The sequence below is a fragment of the Pecten maximus genome, chromosome 16 (assembly GCF_902652985.1).
Source record: "Pecten maximus chromosome 16, xPecMax1.1, whole genome shotgun sequence".
NCBI lineage: Eukaryota > Metazoa > Mollusca > Bivalvia > Pectinida > Pectinidae > Pecten > Pecten maximus.
Window position 1 is genome coordinate 30,369,236 of NC_047030.1, and position 22,391 is coordinate 30,391,626.

Genomic DNA, 22,391 nt, shown 5'->3' on the forward strand with positions numbered 1-22,391 from the left:
TATTTGTTTATATGTTAAGGATCTCAATTAGCTTGTACTTACTGAAATGGTATATTGTTTATATTTTGTCAAAAGAACTGTAACTACCAAATTTTACACATTGTCTCCAGAATACATTTATTAATGGTACAGACAAATTCAATATTATTTTAATGGTAAAGACAAATTCATCATTCAATTTAATGGTAAAGACAAATTCAACATTCATTTTAATGGAAAAGACAAAATTTATTTTACATAGCTATATTATGTCATTATAATATCTTTATATATAGAAATATTTATACTCACGACAGTTGATTTCATCTGAGCCATCCGGGCAGTCACGCTCACTGTCACACTTGAGATCATCGGGGATACAGGATCGATCAGCGCACGTAAACTCTCCGGCTTGACAGGCTGTAACCCAGAAGATGAAATACTTCACAACTTATATAAAGTCACTATTTCAAACAGTGAGAATTTGATACAAGCATTCTGAGAGTATTGCTAAAGAAATACATGTCCCCTACCGACCCCAGCTTAAAATAGTAACAGTGACCTTCACGACTATGGAACTAATAAATACGTACTGCAGTTAGAGTGTTCGTCGGACTGGTCATAACAGTCTGGCCGGCGGTCACACACTTGTACGGACTGGATACATCTCTGTCCATCCCGGCACATAAATTCATTGCTACCACAACCTATGAAGAACAGGTCTCATTTAATTTTTATTTTTAATTTCAATATCATATTTCAAAATCAAATTCCTTTTTTCATTCATTAATTTTTTGTTTATAGATTATTTTGCTTATTGCTTATTTATCAGATTATCTAGCTTATTTCTTATTTATTATATTATTTTGTTATTGCTTATTTATTTAGTATTGTTTGTTTATTTTTCTGAATCACAGCAGATATAACAATACACTAAACAAATTGTACAAAGAGCACAGCATTTAAAATACCTGTAATTTGTTTAACAGACAAACTTTCATTCTGTAACAGTGGATATATACACAGTATACCAACAGTTCACATACCACCACACTTTACAGGGAACTCGTCGGAGCTGTCTGGACACTCGCGTACGCCGTCACACTGATTGGCTTCAACACAGCTGCCATCATTACATAGATACTGTCCTGCTGGACAACCTCCCTCACGACCTTAAAATAAGATGTTGTAGACATGTTACAAGGCCATGAAGATCAGATGAAATGTTGAACTGGTTCACCGTCAATAAGCAAGGAATATATAGATCTAGATTGCTTCATGATACATAGTATCTGGTATATTGTAAGTTTTTACTTTTAAAGTTTTTGGTAAGAACAGGACAATTTGTACCTTAAACTAGAAAATGTCTGTAAGACATTAAATTCCCCTCTGCTATGCAACAATTTGTCCCATGTAGAAGGGGGTCAAAGGTTAAGTGATCTTTTACCCTTGACCTATGGCTACACGAACGTGATCTGGTGTAGACTTGATGCTATGATGCAAGACATTGAATTCCTCTCTCCTATACAACAATGTATCCAATATAGAATGGGTCAAAGTTGAAGTGACCACTTTTGACCTTTGAACTATGTGACCAACAGAATGTGATCTGGTTTAGACTTGATGCTATGATACACTGATGTGAATACAAATCACAGATGTTGTGGGGTTCTTAAAGTATGATGTTGATTCAGAATGCGACGGGACATATCAACACAAACAAAGGTGATTATACTATTATCCCCCCCCCCCAACTTATAAAATGTTTTACAGTGAACATGAAGAATGTTTAATACATTCGTACTCACAATTGATTTCATCCGAGTTATCACTACAGTCACTGAAGCCGTCACATCTGTAGATACTGGAGATACACGTTCCAATACTGCAGCGGAAGTTGTCCGGGGGACAAGCTGGAACATCACAAGGTTGTAAAGGATATCATTAATATTGAACACAGAGGTCCCAGTGTCAGGAAAGTTCTTTACAAGTTAAGGAATTACTGAATTACAGCAAAGATTCCTCAACACCAATCACATCTTTGTATGGACATGGTGTTGTTAAGTAATAGTTGTAAAAAAATTAGCACCTTTTAATTTGGTAGGAAACACACGATATGACTTTCAAATAAGAATGATTTAAGCAAATGAAGTTAATCAGCATTCCTGTAGAATTATTATACTCAAATGAAATAAAATTTTCAACAATTCATTCATCAAACCCCTTTAAATTAGCTGGGTAAAATTTTATGACTTTAATGAAACAAAAGGTTCTAGTTGAAGATTACAAGCATGTTCCTATTCAATACCTTTTCATTTTTCATTAAAGGCTTCGTGGAATGGAAGTGGAAATTTTTAATGAAATTGTCAACTTATCTTACATTTCATCTACAGTTTTTTTTATATCTTCGGGAAATGAACTACCAGTGTACGATGGTTTGGAGAGTATATTTATAATTAGCTGTGTACGATGGTTTGGAGAGTATATTTATAATTACCTGTGTACAATGGTTTGGAGAGTATATTTATAATTACCTGTGTACGATGGTTTGGAGAGTATATTTATAATTACCTGGCGTAACAAGAAGTTCGGCTGTTGCCTCTTGGATGCCGATGTCCATGACTTCTCCGATTCCACAAATGTACGAGTCGGCATCTTCAACGGTCACTGCTGGGATGGTCAGTCTACCGCCCTGGACAATGGCCTTAGCGGGCAAGTCCTACGTAGGAAAGGGCCAAATTGTATAGGTTACATACATAATGGATGGCAAAGTTAAAGACAAGGATCAACCGGGTTAAACTCTAAATGGGCAGGCTGATCTCTTGATGTGGGGTTATTGTCAGACAAATACAGATATAAATTGTGTGTTACACCAACCATATTTGCATCATCTCAATTACTGTAAACATGGTTATTTTCGCGGGGGATTAATTTCGTGATTTTGATATGTAAACTATACATGTTGAGGTAATTTACACGATCGATCCACCTTCGTTTGTAGTTCGAGATTATGCAAATTGATATCAAAATAAAATATGTGGGGGAAATTTTCGCGATCAAAAGGACTCCGCGTAATTAGCATAAATTTTCCCCTCACGTAAATTTCCACATTTACAGTATTTGCCGATCAAAGAACACAAAACAGCATGCAGGTACATTCACGTACAATGCTCATAACCTCCCAGCACGGAGAACTCACCTGACTTCCCCGGGTCCAGACAATCGGGAAGCTCGTATCTGACGATGAACAGTCAAAAACAGCTGTCTCACCCTCATTTAGAATGAGTTGACTCTGTCGGATGGTCAGAGTGACAGTAAAATCTGGAAACTGTGGATCAACATTAATTGTCGTGGATGCGGGAGTAATTCCCGTGACATTGACAGCGCTACAGAGATAGCCTCCAGCATCCAACATGGAGACAAATGGAATTGTCAACAGGCCATTCTGAATCTGTGCAACACTTGACATTTCCTGAAAAAGTGAGAGAGAAAAAAATTTTAATTCAAGAATACAAAAGTAAAGTATATTCGATCACACATACAATAATGACCTCTGTCAGAAACATCCGTTTTTATACGACTTTCTATATTTTTTTTACGTCGTTGATTTTGGGATCACCTCAAACTTATCATATAACACTATGTGTAACATAACTGTGATACGTTACCCCCAAAGGCCTCGTCCAGGTCAGTTCAACTGCAACGTTACCATCGGCAACGCATTCCAGTTCAACTCGATCTCCCTCTTGAACAGTCACAGATGGACGGAGGGAAGAAATGGTGACAAGAGGCCCTACAATATTTAACAAATGAAAATAAGAAAACTCTGACTCCAACACCTAACATCGCATAAACAAGATGATAATTTTGTAACGCATTTCACTGGAGTTAACTGCCCCTGCCAGCAAAGCTCAACTCCCTCTATAGATAGACAGGCGTTCCTTATAGACAAGTGGTGTATTGGGACAGGTGACCACTATGGACAGGCGATATATTAAGACAAGTGGTCGTTATCCACAGATAATGTGTATATAGACAGGTGTTTACTTTAGACAGGTGGTGTATTTAGACAGGTGTTCACTATACAGAGGTGGTTATTTAGAGAGGTGTTCACTATACATAGGTGGTTATTTAGACAGGTATTCACTATACAGAGGTGGTGTATTTAGAGAGGTGTACACTATACAGAGGTGGTGTATTTAGAGAGGTGTTCACTATACATAGGTGGTTATTTAGAGAGGTGTTCACTATACAGAGGTGGTTATTTAGACAGGTGTTCACTATACAGAGGTGGTGTATTTAGAGAGGTGTTCACTATACAGGTGGTGTATTTAGAGAGGTATTCACTATACAGAGGTGGTTATTTAGAGAGGTGTTCACTATACAGAGGTGGTGTATTTAGAGAGGTGTTCACTATACAGAGGTGGTGTATTTAGAGAGGTATTCACTATACAGAGGTGGTGTATTTAGAGAGGTGTTCACTATACAGAGGTGGTGTATTTAGAGAGGTGTTCACTATACAGAGGTGATGTATTTAGACAGGTATTCACTATAGAGAAGTAGTTATTTGGGTATGTGTTCAGAGTTGTTGTACATATTTTACCTACCACATATGGTGACACTTTCATCAGAACCGTCAGCACAGTCACGGATTCTGTTACAAAGAGAGGAAGAGGATACACACTCGCCACTGGAGCACTCAAACTCATCCGCGCCAGGACAAGTTGGGGCTGAAAATACAAACGGCATGAAAATTAGGCTGGGGATGGCTAGGGGAAGCTAATTTTGGGCAGCAAGTTGGCATATTGTAATTACATTTTATATATAAGAAAGTAAACTTATTCTTTTCACAATAAAAACAAGCATATCTTTGATTTTCAAATCTTTTTAAGCACGACATGTCTGCAAAAAGACGTATTTATAAAATACACGGGAAAACAAGAATTTACGAACTTCCGCATTTTTCAGGTGTTTCGTCCGATTGGTCCGCACAGTCTACAATACCATCACACAAAGCGTCACGTTTTACACAGCTGTTGTCGTCACATTTATGCTGACCCTCTGGACAGAACACTTCGGCTGTAACAAGGCACAAAACGTTGATCATTTGAGGTCACAAGAACAAAAATTTATCAGACAGTATTTGTCACAGACCTGCATGAGGCCTTCTCGTTTCTGCAGGCAAAATGGTTTGTCAAATTAATGTAAAACATTTCAGGCTTAAATCTACAGGGACATTAACACAAGCTGTGACATAAGACCACGAAGTCTACCAATTTTCATAAATGAACAATTCTGAAACAACAGATTCAAGCATTTAGACGATGATAAAACGGTCTAGATATTAGAAATGAAAAGGGAGACAACTCTTTTTTATAATCAAGTTTTTGCAGACTTTATATCAGAAAAGGGATAAGGAGGGGAGGAAACTTGTTAGAAAATTATACAGACATTAACTTAGATTAGGCAGGGAGTTTGTAAAATAGTTCTTATGACCTGTCAAGAGTTAGGGTGGGGAAAGGAAAGGGAGGTAACTCACCGACACAATCAGTCTCGTCCGAGTTGTCGTTACAGTCTTGGTAACCATCACATTTGTATTCCTTAGCAACACACTGGCCGTTCTTACACTTAAACTCGTTAGTCTCGCAGGAAGCTGAAAATATACAGGTACGCACAGGTAATACACAGGTTATTCACAGATAAACATCGGTAGCACTAAGAATGAATATAAATGCGTTTTTTTTTTAAATTTATTTTTTTTTTTCTGATGTCACAGCCTACAAAATAACATTATAGTAATAAAAGCCGGAAGAGTGATCAGAAACTGAAAAAATTGTGTAAAACCTATTGATCAAGTCTAGTTTTGACTTCAGGCATTTTAAAATAGCTTTGCCCAGTGTTGAATCAATCAAACATTAAGTACTGCTACTAGTAATATAAAATACATATCTAACTTTTTACTGTATTGGATTTGTTCTTTTGGAAGTTGAAGAGCATAAGAAACAAACAAGTAAAATCCTTTGTTTAGCAGTATCTATAAATATACATGTAGCATTAACAGATACTACTACATTGTATAGCAACTGACAATATTTCACACAAAATCAAGTTGACAAAATCGATTCTGAAGAAGATTTCTTATCAATATTGCACAGAGAATCATATCTGCACAAATACAAAAATGTACAAAATTTGAACCTGACAATTTGATCACACACAAAAAACACAATTTTTTCCTTTATGATATATCATTGACACTGTTTAGAATCAATTTATTTCGAAAATAAATATTGTTTATTCAGTCTTAAAGTTAATAAAAGCAAAATGATATTCATTTGATGAACTTTTAAACTACAGTACAACTAGTAGAAATGTTAAACATTTCTCATAAGTCATATTTTGTATTCCGTAACAGATAAAAACATTGGACGAAAGAATACTTCTACAATAAAAAGATGATTCATGAATAGAGAACATGGATGGACATGCATTGACATGGAATATATTTATAAGTGTGCATCAAAAATACTTGCACAAACAAAATATTAATAGATATAGTTTTAATCAATATATACATACAAGGTTCATATACATTGGCAGTAAGGTTATTATATAAACATTAAGATACTGAACAGTTCTGTGTAGATTTATATCCTCTTTCTAAGCTGATGGTGTAATATGTTTTCGTGCTGATTTTTTGTACCAGTTTGTTTAAAAATCTCCCTGTGTACAAAAAAAAGTTTACATTTATCACCTTTAGAAACCCAAATAATATCCTCAGTGGAAATCCGAATATCTGAATGTATGCATGCCCCCCCTCAAAAAAAAAATGAAAAAAAAAAAAAAAAATGAAAAAAAAAAAGTCTACAAAATGTAAATATGTTTATATATAGACATAATTATAATGATCCAACCAGTTTACAAAATGATTAGAAATGAGACACAAGTTATCCCAAGAACACGACAGTAAATAGCAACAGGAAAAGGGGCAATAACTCTCAAAATCCAATCAGCGAGCATTGCAAGACAGGCACGAGTAAAGACGTAAGACAGCCAACCAAGTTTCCGTTTCCAAGAAAAGCTAGATGCAATGGACAAGAGAGTTTCTGCAGAAACTGGACCAGCAGACAAGCAAAATATCAGTACACTTCCCAGACTTCATCGTGAAAGAATTGTTTAAATGATAAGTTTCTCCACTGACAATTAGTAATGCAATCTTGGTTTCTTACTGCATTTTCTTACTCTTTCTTCAGTTCATCTAAATCAGTAATGTAACAATGCATATGTCCCACTGATTATACGACACTGTTTCAAAATCTAACCCTCCAGGAAACGAATTTACTTAAGTTAATACAACTTGTTCCTGGATCCTATCCTTTCATACTGTACTGTGTGTTGTTATGAACTTAATGATGAATTATGATTGAAACAAAGTTTATTTCAAAATCTAACCCTGTTTAAGGAACTTATATATATATATATACATGTATACAAAATGTTTTCATATTGCCAAGCAGGCTAATAAGCGTTATCTCAATGCCATGAACTTTCATTTGCAAAGTTTTTAAACTATCCAATCAGAAAAAAGCAAAATACATTTCCAACCATCAAGTAATTAAACATTATGACTTAGCCAAATGCATTTGTCGAGTTAAGATAATAGCATAATATAATTCATAACAGCAAGCAAATGCAATTATCCAATCAGATAATGCAATGTATTTTCCATATCAGCAAGCATAGGAAATCTTCCAATCAGACAAGGCGATACATAAACACATTTATGATGTGTAAGCAGTTGCAAAGTGTCCAATCAGAACTCTGGTGATTCATGTTCCATTTAGTATCATGGTAGACATATCTGTGAGTTTCCAATCGATGTGCAGATATAGTTTCCGAGGCGAGTGTGACGGAATTTTATAATCCAACAAAGCATAGCAGGTTCTAGTCAGCAAGTGTAGCCATCCTTCTTCAAGCTGTGGTATCTGGCAATCATGTGACTATCATGTGACTTACGACAGTCCAATTCATCAGTGGTATCCGGACAATCATTGGTTCCATCACATCGGAGAGCTTCATCTATACATTGGCCCATCTCGCATCGAAACTCTGTCGGCTTGCATGGTACCGACACTATGCATAAACAAATCCGATTGATCACTCACCTTGAAAAATATTTCTTAACATATGCTAGAAAATTTCAACAGAAACTAGATTACAATCTTTGAGGTTCGACAACATATTCACTTTCGGTAGGTTAATTTTAATCTGATGCTCTGTGACTGATCTATATGTATGTTTCTGATTGGTTGATCTGTATTTGATTGTGATTGGCTAATAAACAGCCGATTTTGATTGGATAAATGGTTGATCTGTATTTGATTATGATTGGCTAATAAACAGCAGATTTTGATTGGATAAATATTTCATTCTTTTTGACTGATCTGCATTTGACTCTTACTGTCTGAACTATTAAAATTGAATCATAGTGAATCATTTAAGCAGTCTAATTTTGATCGGTCAATCATTAATCCCTCACACATCCATAACAGCATTCACACTGCTGTTTTTTTCACAAAAATTAAACAAATTAGTGGCACAATTAGGATTCACCAACACATGGATACTGTTTCACCTCAAAATTTTATCCAATTCCTGTAAAGAGGAAATCTATTTCTTAGATACATATCATGCATGTATGATGACAATCAGCCATGCTACATTTCTAGTCTGGTTCTGTCTGCTGAAACATTCATCACATGGTCATACTTCAAAGAATGTTACTAAAACTCAAAACAGCTAGCTAGAGCTCACAAAAAAGAATGTGCATGTCAGATCAGATCACAAATCTCTGATCTAATCTTATACTGTCTCCAATTACTGATCAAAGCCACATATCACAACACTTAAACAAATAAACATATTTACAAAACATATCAAAATAAAAACAAGTTTGATATGTACATTATGTATAAAATGCAGTCTGTATGTTTTATTTACATTAAGTCTGGAAACTTGGCTTCATCTTTCTCTCCATTATCTATCTTTGTTTACTTTCCTCCAAATCTTCAGATATTGTTTACAACACATGACGATTTGTACAAAACATGCAGTTGACAAAAACATTATATTTCAAGATTGATAGCTTGAAATGATAGAGATATTGCAAGAACAGTACAGTCACAGAGTTTAAGAGTTTGGGATGGGAAAACATGAAACGGAATCTGCTTCAGTAAATAACAACAAATGCATTAACTGTTTTATTTACCACACCTACGAGCCACATCAGACAAATCGCGATTATTTAGTGTACAGCATACCACGAAAGATTAAATAAATCTTCAAATCAGTTCCATTTTATCAATGAATTTTTGTGAAAATTATCAACAAGAACATATATCAAAAGTATTATTTACCTCTTAAAATATACATTCGATATTGAAAAATTGTTTGCTTTCATAAGCATCATTTATCTAACATGTCTGGTGTCACGTTAAAATATATTTTTAGACCAGAATGAACGTCTCATTAAGCTATCGTTTGTATTCCACAGTATAGGTGAAGTCAGGCAGAGTGTGCAAGCTATCAGAAAATCTATCAGTACAGTTTGAAATATCAAGAATGTTCAATTCACGGTAAAGATTAAACTACACAATGAGTTTCTGAGTTTTCCGATTGGCTATCAAAACATCTTTTATTTATTTTTAAGAAATAACATGTTTTGTCCTAAAATGGTAAAATTTCTTTTAAAATATTTTTGATATATTATTTCTGAAAATTTACCGCTATAAATATAAGTTTCTTTTAAAAGAGGTATCTTATTACATAAATAACAATCATAGTTTATATGGAAACGCTTGTGGATAAGGTTCAGGACATGCAGGTAAAGTAAAGCGAATTCCACGGGAATAATTGTAGAGATATCTCATACCAATGTTCATGAATATAGTATATTAAATAAATATCAAAAAGCTGTTCATATAATTACAGGATGCTGGCTGAGTATAGATACAGTATTTACAGGAAGAAGACCACTAAAAATGCACTATACATATATATTAGAGGGTTCTAGCTGTGTATAATTGGGATTTTGGTTTCTGGATTCTTGTTGCATTATACAGGATTCTTGCAGGAATTTATTCCGACTTGACAAGATTTCTAGCAGTACAAGACATGATACAATATCTCCATACAAGGACACTGTATCTCCATACAACGACACTGCACATATGACATTCACTAGCCTAATGACAGTCACAGCTGTTGTTTACGGATCCTCCAACCTTCCTACCTCAACTGTGTGCTAAACATATTCTTTTCCTTCCAAAATGTACATAACTTTGTAACCAGCAACAATAAGCCTTAGCTTCTCTCCTATATTAATCTGGGCCACAGAAATAGAGACACTTGACTTGGTTTTTAAATGAACTCGTACTACAGTAAACGTTCTATATAACGCCCTTATCAATATATACAGTAGTGCCTCTATATAACGCCCCTTATCAATATATACAGTAGTGCCTCTATATAACGCCCCTTATCAATATATACAGTAGTGCCTCTATATAACGCCCCTTATCAATATATACAGTAGTGCCTCTATATAACGCCCCTTATCAATATATACAGTAGAACCTCTATATAACGCCCCTTATCAATATATACAGTAGTGCCTCTATATAACGCCCCTTATCAATATATACAGTAGTGCCTCTATATAACGCCCCTTATCAATATATACAGTAGTGCCTCTATATAACGCCCCTTATCAATATATACAGTAGTGCCTCTATATAACGCCCCTTATCAATATATACAGTAGTGCCTCTATATAACGCCCCTTATCAATATATACAGTAGAACCTCTATACAATGCCCCTTATCAATATATACAGTAGTACCTCTATATAACGCCCCTTATCAATATATACAGTAGAACATCTATATAACGCCCCTTATCAATATATACAGTAGAACATCTATATAACGCCCCTTATCAATATATACAGTAGAACCTCTATATAACGCCCCTTATCAATATATACAGTAGTACCTCTATATAACGCCCCTTATCAATATATACAGTAGTGCCTCTATATAGCGCCCCTGATCAATATATACAGTAGTACCTCTATACAACGCCCCTTATCAATATATACAGTAGTGCCTCTATACAACGCCCCTTATCAATATATACAGTAGAACATCTAAATAACACCCTTATCAATATATACAGTAGAACATCTATATAACGCCCCTTATCAATATATAGACTCTAGATGACACCCCTTATCAATGTATATACAGTAGAACCTCTTTAGTAAACTTCTATATAGTGACCTTCAGTTTAAACAGTAAAATCTCTCTAGTAAACCTCTATATAATGCCACTCAATATGAGATTCTTATGTTTGCATAATGGCTTTACAGATAAGGAATGCAGAATTAATATTAATTATTTCAAATAATCTATCACTAGCATATATTTAACCCTTTGACCCCTACTGACCATATTGGACTTCAAATGATGATTCTATGGAAGAGTCCACTAAAGTTTCTTAGGGTTGAACGGGTTAAATAGTACCAAATATATTTCGGAGAGAGGTCATCATATGGTTAGCACATACAGCTAAGATAGAGGGTTGGAAAGCCGTTCATAGTATCATGACAAGGTCACTAAAGGTCATTTAAGGTCACAAAAGGTCACAAACCTGAACTGGTTGCTGCAGAAAGAAAGATTGGAGACAAAGAATTATCAAGCCTTATTCCATGGGAAGGAAAAAGAAAAATGATTCTTTAGGACAGAAAAATATAGAAACATTCATTTCTTGTGAAAGACAGAAAAAAGTACTGAAATATTCATTTAAATTACATAGAAGAATATTCAAACAGCTTTGAACAAATTCACTGACTAATGACAATATTTTTTGTGCACATGCCCAAAATTTGTATTAAATATTGATCCAGTTGGTGTGCCAAAAATTATTGCGAAAGCCCTATAAGACAGAAGATTTTGTTCTAGTGAATAGCAGTAGGTCTGCTTAGTTTGAACATAAACTTCCAATCAGTCCAATTTACATTCTACCTATTTCAATTCTAAAAACACTATTTTAACTCACAAATCAAATTAAAAAAAAAATTCTGAGGTTTAAGCATTACATTCAATGTCTGAATACATCATATTCATGTAATGGATTTATAACATGGGTAGTTTCATCAGATGTGTTTCAAACAGGTTCAAGTTGTCAATCTCAACACCCAAACATAAACAAAACTAATCTGCAGTGGATAAAACGCGATACACCCAGGCATGGTATAGAAGGAATGTTTTCACTGGACACTTACGACAGGCTAATTCGTCTGTTCCGTCGGAACAATCCGACACAGAGTCACACCTAAGGTTCTTGTCGATACACTGCCCACTGCTACACTGGAACTGTTGGTCCGTACACGGCACTACAGCTGTAGGGAAAACGCGAAAACGCTTAAACTAGCCGACGATGTCTCGTCACTAAAAACCCTTGGCCACACAACACATCAACAAACTCCGAAATGTATGGGAAAATGTTTTCCAATGAATTCATGAAATGTGATAGTTCATTAGTTTAACAGTTTTCAATGCAATTTCATGTTACGAGATTTAATATGAATTATTTTCAAATCAACGCAACATGCTTATTTATGGGAAATTGAGAAGGATGGAAATGTTATCTGGTTTACTTACAGGTAAATCCTGAAATTAAGACAAAATTATTACTTATGCAGAAAACTTAAAGCTTAGAAAAATATTGAAAATTCGCATGTCCAGATAGAATTGAAGAAGTAAAAAGAGAAGCAACATGCAGAACTTCACAAGCCAAGTAAAACTGGAAAATTCCAATAACGTTATTATTATTTAGATAAAAAAAAACAACAATGAAGACAAAAAATATACAATGCAGGTAAAATTAGTCTCCTGAATAAAGATTAAAACAATTATGTCAACAACGAAATCAGATATATATACATGTAGTAAGAATAATGGTAAAAAATTGTTGAATGAGAATTTTTCTTCTTGAATCAATTTGTATCAGAAAGTGGCATCTGAATATTCAAATCTTTTTCTTAATTTTCATGAAAATTTTACTGTTTAATTCCAAACTTTTTTTTTCATTCACAAAAGTTAGAATGTTTTAGGAGACTAGCTTTAAGTGTTTAAATTTTGTCGTCATATCACTAAGAAACCGGATTAAAATTATTCCATGAATCGTGGAAATATTGTAAAGGTTCTTACGACAATCCTCCTCGTCACTGCCGTCGGAGCAGTCTTCCTGACTGTTACATAGGAAGGCTTGTGGGATACATTGAGGGGTGGATCGACACTTCACCTCCCCCTCATTACACGTCACTGGAGCTACAACAGCCAATCAAAGTCACATATTATACATCATATTTAATTTGATGGAAAATAATTCTTTTTCACCTACAAATTTCTCACTAAAGAAACCATCTTTTTTAAAAAAAATTTCGTCATGTATTTTTAATTCCTAATAAGTCACACATACATATATTTTGTTTATTTTAGAGCCTGGTATAATTTCTTTTTTAAATCTTTTCCTTACCATATGATCTTCAAATTAATTAAGGGTTCATGGCCACAATATAGAATGCATATTTATATCATGAATGAGCAAATAAATTTTGAGGGATTTTTGTTTCCACATTTTTTACAAAGAGTTGATTGTAAAATGAGGAAACATTAAATGACAGCTTGTGAATACAAATACTTTAAGAAAAGGTGTTTGGGATTGCACTTGAATAATTACTAGTATATTTTTGCAAAAGTAAAGATTCATTGAATTTTTTAAGGACAGTGTTCAGTAAACCATATCACGATGAATTTTGGACTACAGAAACAGGACGTACCACATCCCTTCTCATCGGACTGGTCGAAACAGTCGTATTGGCCATCACATCTGTACCGGCCGTCCACACATTCTCCATCCTCACAGGTATACTGGTCAGGCTTACAGGTCAACACTGAATCCGACCCTGTAAAGTCAGACAGATGTTTTGTAATAACTTAATCCAGCTGTATGTGTTAGTTATAATTACTTCCCCACATTGACATACAGTGAAAATTTGAGAAAAAAATTATGAGATTCAGACAAATGGAAAATTTCATCATTCTTCCATAATCACTTATCCCCTAAAACAATGGCTGGATATGTCACTTATCCCCTAAAACAATGGCTGGATATATCACTTATCCCCTCAAACAATGGCTGGATATATCACTTATCCCCTCAAACAATGGCTGGATATATAACTTATCCCTTAAAACAATGGCTGGATATATCACTTATCCCCTCAAACAATGGCTGGATATATCACTTATCTCCTACAACAATGGCTGGATATTAAGACAATAGCATTAGACACTGGTAACTGGAAGTGGGAAAGAGCTGTTTGAAAATAGGATGAGTTGTCTGGATTGATGTCAAACTTGTTTAACTGAACCTCTGTTACATGTACTATAATATCAAGAAGTCTTTAACAAAACTGAAGAAATCTGACAAATATATGAAACGCTACTTTAGGATTATTACCCTGTGAAACTCCAGTGTAGTCCATGAGAGCTCTGATAGCAAACGTTGCTCCAATATCCTCGTACGGCACCCTTTCCAAGCTAAAAATAGACCCAGTTTCCACATCCTCCTGGTAGAACGTAGCATAGTAATTCTGGTAAAGCTCCTCTGCAGTCACGTCACCAGCCCTGGCACTAGCCACTACGCCCTCCTCAGCAGCTCGTGGGTAAAAAATACCAATGAAGTCGCCCTTTTCTACAGCAATTGGTGGATTTGCTGCTACACTGTGGTTGCCAACGGGAGCAACAGGAAGCTCTGTCTGTCCGACCAGGATGAACTCCTCTGGGGAAATCTGTCGCCACACGGCAGCATAACCGACATATCGTGGTACAATTCTGTAATAGTTCCAGCCGACTACGTACCCACGGCAGAAAAACTCGTTGTTGATGAGGAGGTTAGCACGGTTGTCACCTGAGCGAGGCAGAGAACTTGCATCTCGGCCGGCATAATCGGGACAGGCACGGCCATCTGTAAAAACAAGGGCAGAAAGTAAATATGTAAATTAATAAATAAAGCCTACAGATTTCTTTACATATATATGATGTTTCCACAATTGCAAAATGTTTTGGAAACTCTAAGTTGGGTAAATATAAGGGCCATTAGGATGTATGTATCCGGGTTGAACATATAAAAATATGGCCAGTGTATGTCCACCTGTATCAGGAGATAAAAGTAATGAAGCCAACATTTGACCTTTAACCTCTAATTGAGTTATCTGGCCACTGGTAATAAGTCCCCCAGCCCTCAACCCGTATAATATATTCCCATTCTGTCCTTAATATTACGTGAAAATGATTCAACTAACATCATCCAAACAAGAGAGACCTCATGCTATACCGTGATTTAAACCCAGGTCCTCCAAACTCAACACAGATCATTTTAACTAATTAAATGCCACCAGCACTCATCTGATCTGGACCTTACTAAGGACCGTAAAAATTTGGTCGGTCTTTTAACTTTTTACCAAATAAAGCATACTATATTTATCCAGCTATAAGCCCTGTCTGGTAATAAGCTCACCCATATTTTCTATAATTATGTAAAAAAAAGAAAAAAAATGGCAATAAATTCTATAACCTTCTGCAATAACTCCATACCCTACTTTTAGCCATTTGATGTGAAATGGCCCTCTGGCCTAAAATAACAAGATACTCTGATAGATATAAGCAATGTTATGTCGACAGCTTTTGAGGAAATAAGTTCCATTTTTGTTGTTGACAGATAATTGATAAAGAATGAACAGAAAACAAATTACCTTGGTAGTAAAAAGATATGTAATAAATTCCTTTATGTAATTGTAAAACAGACAATATTCCCGTGGTTGTATGAAGACATTCTAACACCTGCGCCAGGTAAAAAATCCCTCATCTCATCAGACAATTTTAATATTCTTTTTCATTTTTTCATCTTAATTACAACTGTTTATTAAATGTTAAAATGTACATTATTGTATAAACAAGGATCCCGTTAGTTTAATCAACACAAAATTGACATAAGCCTCATCTAGCCCTAACAAGCTATTTCACATTTGAAAACTAACACTTTTTATCTCCTAAATCTTTTCCTGCAGGTGTCTGTAAAAACAGCTGATTTAAGTCGGTGATTTTGTTATAAGAACCAGAAACTCCGAGACTTAGAGAGCTAGGAAAAAAAATGTTTGCTAATTTAGACAGAGAAGCAGTTTTATGAACATTAAGTCTTAGTCACAAATTAAAACATCATTGCTTTGAAATAAAACAGAATCAACTCAGTGCCTCTCCTCTGCCAAATGAAACAGTCTGATCTGTATCAATGACATGTTTGAATTGGTTGGGAAAGAAAAGGGCTGTCAAGAGTTCAAGGGAAAGAAAAGTGTTGCAGAGAGTATGCACGCTATTCCACAAAATCAAGAAGGCCCTAGGGGGAAAAAAATGTGCTATTGACATACCAGAACACCATTTTTATATCTCATTCACATTAGTACACAGCCTAGTCCTAAGTGATCTCACATGTTTTGATGCATAACATACGTCAGCCAGAATCTTCTCGAGCAGTACTTTTCTAGTGCATTTTGCATGTGCTGGCATAAATTGCAAAAAAAAACTGTTAACTTAACACTTCCGAAAATTGATAACGAAGCATTCAAGAAATAGACAGATGAAAACAATAGAAAGCCTGTCGTAGTACAATATTGATGTCATTCCTGAAGTGTCGTTACCATAGAAACAGTGAAAATTTAAATGAAAAAACATTTTTCATTTTATTTTTAAATTGAAAACAAGCATGGTTAAGAACTTCTTCCGGAGTCCGTTCAAGTGTAATGTGTGAATACCATGTGACCTTGACCTGATGACACAGCTAGCTACCATTTTGGCGTAATAACGAAGCCGTGTTTCTTCTACTTACGTAACAGACAAGTTCTCGTTTATTTTCAGTGAGAAGTTCAAAAGGTCAGAATAGGTGTTGGTTTGTTCAAGGCATCAAAAAATTTCCTTCATTATATCAGGTATCAGAAAACTATCTTATGAAATATAGAAATTTAAAACAAGCAACACGTGCGCTTCTTGCCACTTTTCTTTCACCTAAGACAGCGTGATTATAAAATAAACCTGCTCAAATATTTCCAGTAAATGACTTCACAACTTTTAATTAAACATTCTCATACGACCCTTGCTGTGAAGAAAACTTTCAATTAAATGTGTAGACAAAGCCATCAATACCTGGTATGTTCTACATTGGAGCTCTAATTAAGTTTGAGCTCAGGTTGACGAGAACTCAGATGTTGTAAAATTCATGTCAGCCCTTACATATTATAATTTCCTGAGAACACTGCTCTCTTCTTTGTGTGCTAAAAATAACTATTAGAATTTACATTTAATTTTCTTATTCATACTACATTGACAGAAGATATGGTCGCACTGCTTCCATGAACACATAGGACCTTTTTCTGCTATACCAGATCCAGTCTTCTTTTATATTTAAAATTTGGATGATCTCTCTAATATCTCCTAAATACCTCTCTCATAATAAATATATCCATTACCTTTGAATTATGACTCAACAATGTAAAAACCCAATGAATTATAAAATTAGCTTTATCTATCATGACACAGAGACAACAAACCCACTGCTCCCCCTCTCCTAATCGCTAGTCCCCACTGACAAGTATTGTAACAGTTGGCCGTCATAACTGTCAGGTTCTCTGAATCCTCCCGACTATTAACATACAAGTAATTTATCAGGATCCTTGACAGACTGACCCTCCCTTAGCTATCTATCTTTGTTCCTGACATGACTGTCTGTTCACAGAGTATCTACTTCCTTCCCTCCTTCACATCCCCCTCATTTATCACACCCACCACCCTCTGTCCCCAACACTTCACATCTACCTACCACTGTCACCAACCTCCCACCCCTACAGAAAGTTGGAACCCTCTGCCCCCATCCCTTCACATCTACCTACCACTGTCACCATCTTCCTACCCCTACAGAAAGATGGACCCCTCTGTCCCCAACCCTTCACATCTACCTACCACTGTCATCAACCTCCCACCCCTACAGAAAGTTGGACCCCTCTGTCCCCAACACTTCACATCTACCTACCACTGTCACCAACCTCCCACCCCTACAGAAAGTTGGACCCCTCTGGCCCCATCCTTCACATCTACCTACCATTGCCACCAACCTCCCACCCCTACAGAAAGTTGGACCCCTCTGTCCCAATCACTTCACATCTACCTAGTCCACACTCACCAACCTCCCACCCCTACAGAAAGTTGGGCCTCTCTGTCCCAATCACTTCACATCTACCTACCACACTCACCAACCTCCCACCCACCCCTACAGAAAGTTGGACTCCTCTGTCCCCATCCCTTTATATCTACCCACGACTGTCACCATCTTCCTACCCCTACACACAATATACATACAATATGTACAGAAAGTTTGACCTCCCAAGACATAACGTCCTCATAAATCAGTGTTCATTAACATCCCGGAAGTATTTCTGACTAGATACTTCCCTACATTGAGGGGTTTTCCTTGGTGTGCCAAAATATGGCACAATTGATGGAAATGTACTACTGCAGATTACACAATTTTAGTGGTGATTTTATTTTAGCACTTACAGACTTATAACTGTATGAATGATTTTTTGGTTTGATTTTGTTTAATGTCCTATTAACAGCCAAGGTCATTTAAGGATGTGCCAGGTCTTGGAGGTGGAGGAAAGCCAGAGTACCCGGAGAAAAACCACCGACCTACGGTCAGTACCTGGCAACTGCCCCACGTAGGTTTCGAACTCGCAACCCAGAGGTGGAGGGCTAGTGATAAAGTGTCAGTACACCTTAACCACTCGGCCATCGCAGCCCCATATCTGTATGAATGAACCCCTACCACAATATAACTATACATAATCTACATTTCATTTCCCCATTGTAGGTTGTGAATTAACTGTCCCTTATTACAGACCATCATCATCATCATCGTCGGCATCATCATCATCATTTTTTTTTTTCTTTTTAAATTTTCAACTGAAGGACCAATTAAGGAAAAATTTCTCATTTCACAACCAGTCCCCTTGTAATGGAGACATTGTACATTTATCAAAGTTAAACGTTTCTACGAAATGTTTTGAAGATCTTACAACCCTTTCAAAGCCATGCTTTTCAACAATGTAAAATATCTAAAGTTTAATCATACAATTCCACACAACTATTATTATCAACCCGACCAGCTGAAAGGTATCGCAAAATCAGTAAACTAAACAATCACTGTAAAATCGAACCTTTTTTTCTCATTCACTGTTTTGATCGAATGCGTGGAGACCACATCATGCGAAAATTTTCCCCACCGTGTGATTTCCGTCCCAACTAATATTGCTGACAAGTCAGAAATTAACTTGTGATTCATAACTCCAAAACAAATAGACCTTTATCTTTTTTAAAGATTTTCTATGTGAGATACAAAGGACTTTTGTACAAAATTACTATAAGTCTGATATTAACAGTAATTCTAAACTCTAACGTATTAAAATGTTCTGTGTGAGTCATATTCCAATATAAACACTTTATAATTCTGCTATGATATAAAATCATGATATTATAAATTACAGATTTAGAATGTGCCAGCTAATATTCAACTTGAAAATCCGCATCTGAACTTATTACATGGAAATATTCATATTTGATAAAATTAACCAGTCATCAATTTTTAACCATCTGTTTGTAGCTTTTATTCTGAAGCGGAGATCTTGTGAACAAATCAATCCCTGAAATTTTATTTACAGACAAAATAATGTTACATCAAGTTGCATCAACATACTAAACAAAGCTAATTTTTCTCTGCAATACAAATCAAAGGGAGACGATCCAGTTGTTTTCGAGTCTGATACCACCAGCGGAGACGCCTTTTTTCAATCAAGACATCCTGAACTTAAACAATCTAAATCCATGTACACGTAATTGGTGCAGACTGTGTTATTCAGACTAATGTTTCATGTTTTTGATGTATCAACCAGACTTCTGAGCGTGTCTGTTATATGCTTGTAGTTTCCATTAGGATTATAGCTACAAGTTACGTAAACACCATGTATAAAACAACCCTTACAAATCGCCCTAAGTTACACCAGCTTATAGGGCACCAATCTTCCATTTCCAATAACCTATTGTCCTTCAGTGCATTGAGATGCAAAATATTTCTTAACAAGGAAAAAACCTGAGAAATCAAACTCAGCAATAGAAAAGACCAAATTCAGACAAATTAATGTCCAGGTGGCCAATTTACATGGCCTAGATTTGAAAGCTGTTAAAACAATATTTCAAATAGAAATTATTATGATTAATTACATTTAAGAGCCTATATCTAGTCTGGGCCAGCTTATGTACAGTTGATATGAGTATAACTGATTCTACACTAGCCCTGATCATCATTAAACTACTACCGTATTTAACCTAAAGTTCACAGTACTCACATCCTATAGAAATGCCCCTATCTTCCAGAGGATCATTGGGAACGTTACAGCCCCGAGATCATGTAAGTGTCCTCCTAACAGTGTGTTTATGCCAAGTTTTATCCACATACACCTGTCACATATACAGTCCAGTATAAATCTTTCTGTTATTGTAACTCTAGTGTAGATACTGAACTAACAGCCAAATTGCATGCTGGGACACAAAACTTTAATCTAGAGTTGTGGTGTTATTATAGAGGTGGCCTCTTAACAGAGGTGGTCTCTTAACAGAGGTGGTATCTTAAAAGAGTTGACCTCATGACATGTGTTATATCTTAACAGAGGTTGTATCTTAACAGAGGTGGTATCTTAACAGAAGTGGTCTCTTAACAGAGGTGGTATCTTAACAGAGGTGGTCTCTTAACAGAGGTGGTCTCTTAACAGAGTTGACCTCATGACATGGGTTGTATCTTAACAGAGGTGGTATGTTAACAGAGGTGGTATCTTAACCGTGCGGAAACCAGTGGTCTCTAAATATAGAATTCACAGGTCTATGCAGAGGTGTCACTGAATGAAGGAATGAAAAAAGGAAAGAGTCAACAGCTTTAGCTCTTACTTCTGTCATGTGAGTTAAAATTTACAGTGAGCATCTCCCCATCCCCCACCCCCCAGGCAGCGGAGTGAGGTTTGAGGAAGCCATATGTAACCTGTTACGTGATTTACATATTTATTTATATCCGAGGTGTAACAGCTCCGCTAGATTTAAGCCCATTTTCTTGTTTTTGATGACCTCACTACCAGATGTTTGTGTAGGAAATGTGAGAAAAAGTAAATGGAATCCTAAAGATCTGAGATGTATCACTTCAGGACTCGTACCATTAGAGCAACAATTTCTCCAATGTGTGATGTCAGTTAGAATACTGAATGTCAGTTTGGTAAGCACCAAACTCAAGTCCATCATGTTTTGTAAAATTAGATTCCACAGTTTGTATGTCTTTGTGCCAGATATTGCAAGGGTTCTTGAAAAACATATTTCTTATTTTAAAAGCCTCTCAAGAAATCTTGACAATCTCATTTCCAGATATGTCTATTTGTGTATTAATTAGGAATTATTAATGTCTTTGTAAGATTCATATTTTTAAACAATCATATACAAATCTGTATTCAGTCCCCTCCAGCAGTATTGCAGAACTGACATACCAGCTCGATCAGAAATCAAACCTTTTTTTTTCTAAAAAAAACTAAAATTCTAGTCTAATTATAGCCATCTTGAATCCAAAGACAATGCAACTTTACCATGACAACCAAAAACACTTTGAATTGGCATTAGTTTGAAATACATTCGAACTACAAAACCATGAATCTGGTTGGTAATTGTTTTTCTGCTCATTTCTGTACGGGTTTTCCAAACCTTTACATTATTATAACATTCCAGAACTGAATCTCATCATTGGAAAATACATTACTAGAAACATCCACCTAAGTAGCAATAAAAGAGTTCTTTCAGAAGTATTATTTCATAGAAAACGAGGATATTTTACAGTGTTGTCATGACGATGGAATTTCCACAGATATACTAAGTTGCCAGTAAGCTATTTCCCAGAGCCAAGTGACTCAAAGCATTGTTAGCATACCAAGATACAAACAAAGAACATCATCAAAGTTATTTTATCATCTTTTTTCTATAAAACATTTAGAATTTTGTAATAGTATGTTTATTTCTTAAGCACTAAATATGAAAGACATATATAGGGTACATTCTTAAGGAACTTTTGAATCAGTTTTTTTAGATTTCCAAAGAAAAAGCTAACAAATCTTCAAACAAATACATAGTTGGCTTGATAAGTGTGATATTTG

The 22,391-nt window shown here is 35.6% G+C and overlaps 1 protein-coding gene across 1 annotated transcript in view; it reads right to left on the minus strand.

Annotated features, from left to right (window-relative positions):
- The window catches only part of LOC117345181 (basement membrane-specific heparan sulfate proteoglycan core protein-like), a 168,047-nt gene that overhangs the window by 86,432 nt on the left and 59,224 nt on the right, over positions 1-22,391 (minus strand). The window contains 15 exon segments of the mRNA XM_033908186.1: positions 292-399; positions 573-686; positions 1,026-1,151; positions 1,788-1,892; positions 2,551-2,698; positions 3,179-3,451; positions 3,648-3,772; positions 4,587-4,709; positions 4,933-5,058; positions 5,519-5,632; positions 11,690-11,701; positions 12,324-12,440; positions 13,252-13,371; positions 13,884-14,009; positions 14,567-15,073. Coding sequence (XP_033764077.1) covers positions 292-399; positions 573-686; positions 1,026-1,151; positions 1,788-1,892; positions 2,551-2,698; positions 3,179-3,451; positions 3,648-3,772; positions 4,587-4,709; positions 4,933-5,058; positions 5,519-5,632; positions 11,690-11,701; positions 12,324-12,440; positions 13,252-13,371; positions 13,884-14,009; positions 14,567-15,073 — 2,244 coding nt within the window.